Raw genomic sequence first — 10,068 nt, 5'->3', positions numbered from 1 at the left:
CTGTCTCTATGTCTGCTGTGGAATCGCATAATCTTTTAATGTCATCACTTCTTTAAAAATTATTGATATGTTTCAGTTCAATGCATCTTTTGTTTCGATTCCCCATTGTTGTAATAGTACATAAATAAGGTTTAATCATTCAAAAATACTCCATTTTTAAACATTTTTTGTTTATAGGACAAACTTTTAAAATCGTCAATTTTATCTACTTTTAAATTTTCAGTTTTAATTGTAGCTATTTGATCAATTTAGAGTAAAAATGTTCAAATGTTGTCCCACCCAATTTGTCATTTTACCATCAAACCATTTAAACAAATGGCTATAATTTATAAAATTTAAAAATAGACTAAAATTGACGATTTTGAAAATTTGAGCCATAAATGAAAAAAGCCAAAAACAAAGTTAGGTATTTTTCAATAATTAAACCGATAATTAATGATACTGATTTATTTCAGAATCAGACTATCCTCTTTAAAATTATTCTCTCTAAAAATAGTTCTTCAAAACCTTCAAGAAAAAGGTTCAATCACCATCACTAGCACAATTGAGTGTTTCCAAATGATTTTGTTTTATGTTTGGTGGATGAATAAAAAATAGTGAGAAAGACAGACACAATCATCTATCTTGACTAGAAATGGCAATGGAGAGGGGATTTTCCGTTTCCCGTGGAGACCCGCCCCTAATGGGACGGTGAATCCCCACCGATTACCCCCATGGATACGGAGATGGGAAAAAATCATTCCCCAACCACGGGGAGGGGACGGGGAGTATAGTCCCCACCCCATGGGAATCCCCGTCCCCGTCTCCATGGGAACCCAATTTATATTTATGCATATTTATATTATAAATTTTAGTATGTTATTTATAATTTTAAATAATTTAACTTTATTTTTTTTATTAGTTTCTATTTAGTTATAAATATATAATATTATAAAAGATAATAGTATTTTCTATAATTAATTTTTTCAAAATATCTTATGAAAATAATGAAATTATTTATAAATTAAATTTAATTGTACGGGAAACGGGTACCCCATGGGGATGGGGACGGAGATGATTTTATCCCCATTAATTAAATGGGGATGTGGATGGGGATTCCCCATAGACGCGGGGATGGGGATGGCTTCCCCGTCCCCACCCCGCCCCATCGCCATCCCTAATCTTGACAGATCAACCAACCATAATGTAATTGCATTGCAAAATGATTTAAGAATAAACTGAAAAATTCGAGTTAGGTAAATTTCTAACTTTCCTACACCCGCGATATTAGACTTGAAGCGTGAACAAGTACGAACTCACTTTACCTTATACATTTAATTTATCAAAATACCGGTTGCCAAATACCGAACTCTAAACTTTTCGATTATCAATGTTCAGTCACAGTAATTGATGTGTATAAGATATGTTTCCAGTGTTATTACTTATAAATGAAACTTTCATATGTTGAAATGAAAACAAAGAATTTGCTGCTGTCAAAGAATATGCAATTAGTGTAATGCATTAACAAAATATATTCTTCAGTTTTTTGTCAGGATTTGGTTTTGCGACTCCAAATTCTTCCCTGCTCCTCAAAACCTGCTACCACAGCAGATTGGTTCTTTACTCCTAGTTCCGTTGCAAAACGGTTATAATAAACTGTTGGATCTACACTTTCCAATATTCTCACAATTTTTCCTTGTTTTTCATCTACCACAATCTCCCCATCTCTAAATTCATCACCCCCGGCAACAACCCTAATCGGCTTGAATTGCCATGTCGCGTCCAACAACGACAAATCGTCACCCAAGACTACCGCGCCGAGTATTTCTCCCAGGAATATATCCTGCAAAACAACATTATCTAGTAATAGCATCAGAAACAGCAAGCAGACAAGCCAAATCCAAATCTTCTGATCAGATTCGAATCTTTTACCATGTGATGGTATCTGTGGTGTTTTTGTTGCAACCGGTAAAGCTTGGACAGTACACGACGGGCAAACAATGCCTCAGGTGTGCTGTTTGTCTTGCTTAAACTTTGTAGGATCGTGGAGAATGAAGTTACTTTCCGTTGCGCCTCTAGCGGAATGAGTGTAATGTTGAGTGATGACTCAAAAACTGTCTTTGCAGCCAAGGGGTCAAGATGCATATTCATTTCTGGATATTCATTAGAACGGCTAATTTGTCCCCCGACAACATACACATCCTGAAATAACAAATTTAAGACCAACTTAATGTTTTATTATCTAAAACTGCAATTCAGATGATCAACAAGTCTACTGACCTTAATCACAGTGCTAGCTTTCTTGTCTGATAAAATTATATTTGCTAAATTAGTCAATGGTCCATTTGTTAATATACTGATTTCTGATTCTGGCTCCAATGTTTTCTTGACAGACTCCCAAATCTCAAGTGCTAGAGGCTGTCTGAGTTCAGGATGATCAGTGTCGCGAGGAGCTCCAAATTTTGCAGAGTTTTGTGCAGTATACCTTGACAAGAAAACGAGACCCAAAATGATTAACCAAAGTTAATTTGTAGCTGAATCCTGAGAATTATATATAAACCATTCTAACCATCCTCACATTTTTTATTTAAGATGTCACAATTACCTTCGGGGGCTTCGTGGTAGATTCCTAGCAAGACCGTAAAGAGTATCAGAATCCAAAATTCCGCCACTGCCGTGTGGAACAGACTTCGCATACTTGCAGTCACCAACAGAAGGAAAAATGGAATCAGACTGGTTTTTAGCAAAAGCATCTCCAAGGCCAACCGGAATGTCATCACGACCCATCATATGCAGTAAGTCATACACTACATCTATAGTTGCTGCATTGGCCCACCCGGTCGGACTTACAATGATAGCCTGAAGGAATTGGAAAGCAGTATTCTTCAGGTCACTCTTGATTTATTCATAGAAACTGAGAAAAATTATCAGTTACCTTGAGGTTTATTAATTCTACAGGCAATTTAAGGAGATAGAACAGAGCAAGAAAATCTCCAGCACTCATATCCATGTCAAAGACAACAGGTTTGCCAAGTCTTTTGCTTCCAAAATCCGGCTTGTAAAGAATTTCTCTGTAATAAGGAAACTGTGTCGTAAAATTGAGTCTTCCAGTTTGTTCAGGATTATTCAAAACCTACACAGAATGAGGGGAAACAAACTTGATTATCAAGATCAATAAAAACAACATTCTGTCCAAAAAAAAGAACTTACTTCCAAGAAATTCTTGAAAAAGGCCTTGTCAAGTTCACTACTAGTGTTTGGATTAGGTTTTGCTTTCGTCGCGACAATAACACGAACACCTTCAGGACCTGTTACCTCCTTCGTATAGCCATCCTGAAAATAAGAGCTAATGAAAATTGTACGATAACCGAAAACCCTAATCTCATTTTCTGATACTGTGACTAATGTGAAGCTGACCTGGCATCTTCCTCTCCCATTCTGTGCAGTGCAAAAAGGGTCTCTCAGGCCTGTTTGTACATGACCACTATGTACTCCACCTCTTGTCAGGTTAAACTTCGGAAGCTTACGGCCACCGAAAAATGGATTCGAACCATCATACACTCCATATGGTTCATTTGAAGTAACTACTGTTATGTTCATATATTCCATTTCAGCAAATTCATTTTCTCCGTTTCGCTTCAGCGAATTACGCATCATAGAAACTGCTACTCCTGATGTGAATGAATCCCACATGAAATAATTCTGCAAATTTCAATTTCATTCCTTATTCTTCAATTTTATTTTTTCTCTCAAAAACAATCAACATAATAAGATACTGAAACAAAGAAATCGAACATTTACCGAGTAAAACTGGACATCTGATCGAGTTTCACGAGCCATTTTCAAGGATTGGAAACAGTATTGCGCCTCATAAGTATTCTGATTAAGCTCAAATGTGTTAAAGAATTCCTGAGTAATGGGAATCGTGTTTGTTGCATCCAGAGGCACCAACGTTATCGGAATTCCTGAATGAATAACCTGAAAGAATCAGAATTAAGTTTCAGATCAGTCTCTGTAATGTTCAGCAAATCTATTATACCCGTAACCATATACATTATTACCTGGTACGCAGCGAAAGGATCGGCGAAAATGTTAAATTTGGCATAAGGATTACTGGTGTAATCTGAAAACAGATTACCACGGTCACCGCATTGTCTATTCCGACAAGACGACGTTGTTGCATTTGTCGGGCAGCAACCGGAAGGATTTCGTGACCTTACGCTGCCACCCATGACATAGATATGCTTGATGTTCTTCTTTAGATGTGGATTGTTCATAAGGAAAATTGCAAAATTTGTGTGACCTCCTACTATAATGACGTTAGTAGAACCTGCAGATATTGTGTCTATCAGAACTTGTTGTGCAGTTGGTTGTCGGAGAGGATTATATTTCCTGCTGCCCTAGTTTTCCAACATAAACTATCAGAATCTTATTCAACATGATGATCACTGACTACTGATTTAAGTTTGAGATACTATTAGTATTACTACATAGTGCTGCAATGGTAATGCCATTTTAGTAGCAGATTCAAGATTGTTGCAATAATATTTAAAGTTTTTTAAGGTTACCGAACTATAGACTTTACAGTAGCATCGCTTTATTTGTTATATTTTGATAAATGGACTTTCCCTTTTACATCGGAGGTTATAACTATAGCAGATATGGTTTTTTTTTTTTATCAAAGATGGTAATCGACTCTTTCAAATCTCATTTGTTAGTTGTTAGTTACCGAAGCGTGTTTGAACGCACAACCTCTTGATGCACTAGAGATGCCTTAACCATTCAGGTTAGGCTTACATTGGCCTATAGCAGATATGGTTAAAAATTGCTTATATGTGGTAACCAGACACGTCGGATAATCACACAAATTTTCGCTGCTACATAAGCAATTTTTATTTGAATTGCTAAAATAACCTTCCGTTTATGTAAAAATGAAAGTTCAATTATAAAAATATAACAAATGAAACAATGGTAACCAAAGACCTATAGTTCAATAACCGCAAACTTTCTAAACCCGTTTGTTTCTGTATGTAATTTTTGTTCGGTCCGGTTTGAAAAGTAAAAAAAGTTATGTTCATTCTTTTAATCATACCGAGCCAAAAAAAATCACACTGAAGTCGACCAAACCTACTCAGTTTGAAATGTTTAAAATCTTGAAAATTGGATTCACTTTAATTTTGGAAAGAAAAATTCAAAATTTTGATTCCGCTCCATTCGGTTCAAACAGAATGCATTGAGTTCGACAGGAAATTATTTAAGAACTTGACAGATTAAACAAAGAACAAACTCAGCAGTACCTGCGGCAGAAAGGCTTTCCTCAAACCAAAGTTGGAATCGACATCTAGTCGTCCTCGAATACCTAAAGAAATGGCTTGCCTGTATCGACAGCCTCCTACTGTTGAAATTCCCTAACATGACAAGCAATTCTTATTTAGAGAAAACAGTTTATTTTTCTGTGATAGTAATCAAACAAACAAGCCCCCGGAATTTAACCTGTTCGATTATCGGAAGGTATCCACCGACATTCGGAAGTATAGTACCATCATCAAGAATTCCACCCTCACCACCAACTCCGAGAGGAATATCGTCACGGTCCATCATATAAAGAATGTCATAAATATGGTTCACAGCATGCCCTGCATCGCTCCATGCATTTGCACTTATAGTGATACCCTGTAGCAACACAATTCGAACTAGCTAGTGTCACGCTATATAGAGACTAACCTGACATATTGCACGGAAATTTATCGAGTAACTTGAGTTTTATTTATTTTGCACAGTTCATTTCTATAAACGTTTCTGAAACTACAAAACTGTATATTAATAACATACTATTTATAAAATGTCATTTTTGCAGTTTTTTGTATTAGTATTTTCGTTTTCGTGCAACATAAAAGGTGACTAACCTGCAACTCGAACTCTGACCGGTTAAGCTTCAAGAGGTACAATAGAGCGAAGAAATCATCGGTATCTACATCCGTATCAAAGACAATCCTTTCTGGTTTACCTTGTACTACTGTGATGACCAGTAGAACAAGTATCAAGAAAATCCTCTGTAACACCAGCATTTTTTTCTTTGCTCCTATTAAAACCTTTCCTTCCAAACCTGCAAAATAACATTAACAATACTCTAAACTGTTACATTCATCTTACTAAAAAAAGTAAAAAAAAAAAAAGATAAAAAATCCATAAAACCTGAATAATGAAAAAAAGCAAGAGAAGAGACAACAGAAAATACAATTAGCAGTCATAGAAATGATTTTTGACTCTGATATCTCCAATATGAATAAAAAGAAAAGAAAAGGAAAAAAGTATCATTATCTTAAAAATCAATGCAATGATTTCAATTTGAAAGGTCATGAATGAATGTTGATTTCATTATAGATGTCACCTTTTGAATTTATAATTGAGGTCCCTTTACCGGCGAGAGTTCATTCTTTTTTAATTAGATTTTTTGGATTCGAGCTCTGAGTATGAATCATTTTTATAAAACATCGGAAGGAGTTTTGTCGTCTTAACATGTCCTACCTAACTCGGTTTAAATTAGTCTGACCAGTGATTTTGAACATTGAACAGTACTTGTACTAAAAAAAATAAGTGAGGTCATTTTCAGTTTTTTTACTATTGAATTTTGAAAATTGAACAATACTTGTAGTAAACAAAATAAGTGAGGTCATTTTCAGTATTTTACTATTGAATTTTGAACATTGAACAGTACTTGTACTAAACAAAATAAGTGAGGTCATTTTCAGTTTTTTTACTATTGGAGTTTGGTGTAATTGTCTCTTTATTATTCACCGTTAAAATTTAATTCCGGTGACCGGTTGAGATAGAATTTATCCTAACTATTACATCAATTTAAAATGTTTAAGAGAAAAAATACCTTGTAGTTTAAATTTTCAAATTGTATAAAGCAGAATTGAATTTTGTAAGGAAAAAGGAAAGAAAATAAAAACAGTAGTGGATATGATAAGATAAAAGCTGATGTAAAAGCAGAGGTACCAACATTAGGGGTGTGCAACAACCGAAAAATCGAACTGAATCGAATCGAACTTTATTATTTGGTTCGGTTTTTTTGGTGAAAACAGTTTGATTCGGTTTCTACTTTCGTTAAAGTTTGGTGTTCGATTTGGTTTGGGTGTTTTAAAAACTGAACCGGCTGAAAAACCAAATTAACCGAATTTTAATATAAAATATATATATATATATACATATATATATACATATATACATATATATATATATACATATATACATATATATACATATATACATATATACATATATATACATATATACATATATATACATATATACATATATATATATATACATATACATATATACATATATATATATATATATATTAAAAATAATATACATATATACTTATATTTATATGTTTTTTTTTCTTTATATCTTAATTATTATTGATATATGAGTTAATAATTGCTATTTAAACAAATATGAAAGTTTGTTAGACTATAATTATTTAATATTTGAATTAATTTTAATAGAAAAAATTAAAAAATAGTCAAATTCGATTTTAACCGAACCGTACCGATATGAAATTTTCGGTTTGGTTCGGTTCGAATTTTTACCTCCAAACTAAAAGTTTGATTCAGTTCGGTTTAAAAAATTTCCAAACCGAAAACCGAAAAAATTCCAATCGAACTGAACCGAATGATGCTCACCCCTAACCAACATATTACATATAGGTAGGTGCATTCATTTCGAATCGGACCTCATCAAAATATTATTTTACTTTAAAATCAAATTGATTCCGAGATTATAACAATATAAAAATTCCCAATTCGAACTGAATTAGTCTGTTTGTTCAGTTTGAACTAAAATTTAACTGATTTTTTTTTATTTTTCCAACATAGACAAACTAACATATCAAAATAATACTAATATGAAACCAATGCAAACAAAATTAATCAATTTGATTCAGTTTTCCAAGTTGGTTCGGTTTTTCTGTAGAACCTACCAACATATAAATATAAGGTAATGGAGTGGAAGATAAGTCCTCTACCATCATATCATTAAGTGGGGCAAAACCAGTAATAAATATTCAGGGGCCAGGATTGATTAAAATCTAGAACAATAATGAAGTTTCCTTGAAAATTAAATTAAAGGTGCCAAGAAAAACTATGAGAAAATTTAGGGAGCTAATTGTGCTTTCTTGAAAAATTAGTCAACTGGTTTTTAGTTTTAAGAACTTGGTGGGAGCCATATGCCCAATACCCTAAGAACAACAAAAGGAGCAAAATAATTTGAGTTGAGAGGGATCTCATATGGTCGGCTTTGGGAACAAATTTGAATTATTGTCAATGTCATATCTTTTTTTTGGAATAATTCAAATTTTTTATTCATTTTTTTTTGTTATTTTGCTATTTTTTTGTTCATACTCTGTATTGGGCAAAAAAAGAAACGGATAAAAAATAGCAAAAAAGCAAAATTTTATTTAAAGTAATCTGCACCATTTATTTTAAACTGAACGGTATAAATCGTGAACATGACCCCCTCAAGTTCAAATGAACTTGAAGGAATCCCAATCAAAAAAAATAATCTGGTTATTTCATGCAATTTCATTTTTGATAGTGAGGGACCTATATGATAGTGAAAAAACTTAAATATGGGTTTTATCATTTTATTTTTAACCATTTCGCATGGATGCCCTAAAAAAATCAATTATTGAGATGCCAATCTATATCTTTTTATTTATGCCATTCACCAATTTTACTCATTTAACCTAACATCTTATTCTATAAAAAAAAACCTAAAATCTTAATGGTTCTATTTACAATTTAATAATCATGGAGTAACTACTACTACAACTACTAAAGATGTATATATGGTATGCTATGATTTGTAGTAAATATATTTTAGAGCAAATTACTATGACATCTTTCATATTTAATATAATTCACAGTTTAGTCCCTCCTGTTTGAAAAATTCACTTTTATTTTTGTCAACGATTTAGTCCTTTCATCCATTTTGGATGTTAGTCAACGAAGTCAACGAAACTATATGGCCCCCCACTTTTTTTTCTCTCAACGATTTCACCCGTCAATTTTGTTTTTGACAACTATTTCGTCCCTCGGGTTTGATAATTAATTTATCCATAAGTCCTTTAACTTTGTTGACTAACACTAAAAATGGATGGAGGGACTAAAATATTGACATAAGTAAAAGTGAGGGGCGATATAATCTAGTTTTCAAACAAAAAGGATTAAAATGTGAATTATGTCAAATGTAAGGGATTTCATAATAATTTGTTTTATATTTTAGCTCAAACCAATTAAAGTGATTTGATAAATTTTAGAATCAAAATCAAATCAGATAGATAATAAACCTGAAAATTTGTTTAATTTGCTTTGATAATTTTTTCTTTAGACTCGGTTCTTTTTTTTTGTCAAAGTCTTTGGATTCATTTCAAATCATCATCAAATAGTTATTTTATGTGTTATATAATATAAGAAAATAATTTTTTTATTTTTTTATTTATCATAAAATATATTTATATTTATATAATAAATTATAATAATGACTAAAAATAAAAAAAAATCATAGAAATTTTATATATTTTGTTTATATGATAGATATCCTAACATTATAAAAAGATTAATATTCATTAAACGATAATAAAAATAAAAAAATAAAAATTCATTATCAAAAAATATAAAATATATTATTTTATAGAAGAACCTTTATTTTTAAATTATAATAACCGCAAAGCAGATGAATAATTAAATTTTTTGTTTTATTAATCATTGAAACTATAATTTAATTTGGTTTGGTGAATCGATTTGAGTTAATTGGTTTAATTGTTTTTGAATACTCTCTATGTACTGCGAGTAATAATCAGACAATTCTGTATCAAATGTTTCCCTAACAAATTTTAAATATTGAGTCTTGAGGGTCAAATGTAAAATATCTTATTAATGTGTTAGTTAGTCAAATGGAATTTGATTAGACAAAATGATATTCTTGAAATAATTAGATTCTAAGACGGTGATTGGCCATCACACTAACTTTTTTATTAAATTTTTAATTGTTCGTGCATTCCTACGTATATATATGGCT

At 32.0% G+C, this 10,068-nt stretch overlaps 1 protein-coding gene across 5 annotated transcripts; it reads right to left on the bottom strand.

Moving 5' to 3' along the window:
- Positions 1-1,333: 1,333 nt before the first annotated feature.
- Positions 1,334-6,476, bottom strand: LOC126669167 (nucleoside hydrolase 3-like). 5 transcript variants are annotated; one of them, XM_050362553.1, is made up of 13 exons: positions 6,371-6,476; positions 5,886-6,085; positions 5,473-5,652; positions 5,277-5,387; positions 4,041-4,379; positions 3,781-3,957; positions 3,397-3,681; positions 3,190-3,312; positions 2,915-3,112; positions 2,585-2,838; positions 2,260-2,464; positions 1,912-2,181; positions 1,334-1,822 (listed from the first exon to the last, which is right to left on the bottom strand). In XM_050362553.1, exons 2-13 carry the CDS (start codon positions 6,045-6,047, stop codon positions 1,529-1,531), a joined length of 2,598 nt encoding a protein of 865 aa, XP_050218510.1. In that variant the 5' UTR covers positions 6,048-6,085; positions 6,371-6,476; the 3' UTR covers positions 1,334-1,528. The 5 variants fall into 5 exon arrangements, with proteins under 5 accessions (XP_050218510.1, XP_050218508.1, XP_050218509.1 ...); XM_050362551.2 differs by lacking the exon at positions 6,371-6,476 and adding an exon at positions 6,218-6,323; XM_050362552.2 differs by lacking the exon at positions 6,371-6,476 and adding an exon at positions 6,175-6,276.
- Positions 6,477-10,068: the final 3,592 nt, after the last annotated feature.

This window comes from Mercurialis annua, linkage group LG2 (assembly GCF_937616625.2).
Source record: "Mercurialis annua linkage group LG2, ddMerAnnu1.2, whole genome shotgun sequence".
Lineage (NCBI taxonomy): Eukaryota > Viridiplantae > Streptophyta > Magnoliopsida > Malpighiales > Euphorbiaceae > Mercurialis > Mercurialis annua.
The sequence above is the reverse complement of the archived record's forward strand: the minus strand, read 5'-3'. Positions and strand labels throughout refer to the sequence as shown.

Excerpts from the sequence above, each read along its gene's own strand:
- LOC126669167 (XM_050362551.2), bottom strand. Across the intron at positions 4,380-5,276 it reads GGAAAGCCTTTCTGCCGCAG|GGCAGCAGGAAATATAATCC; the intron begins GTACTGCTGAGT and ends TTGGAAAACTAG. Across the intron at positions 1,823-1,911 it reads ACCACAGATACCATCACATG|GATATATTCCTGGGAGAAAT; the intron begins GTAAAAGATTCG and ends GTTGTTTTGCAG.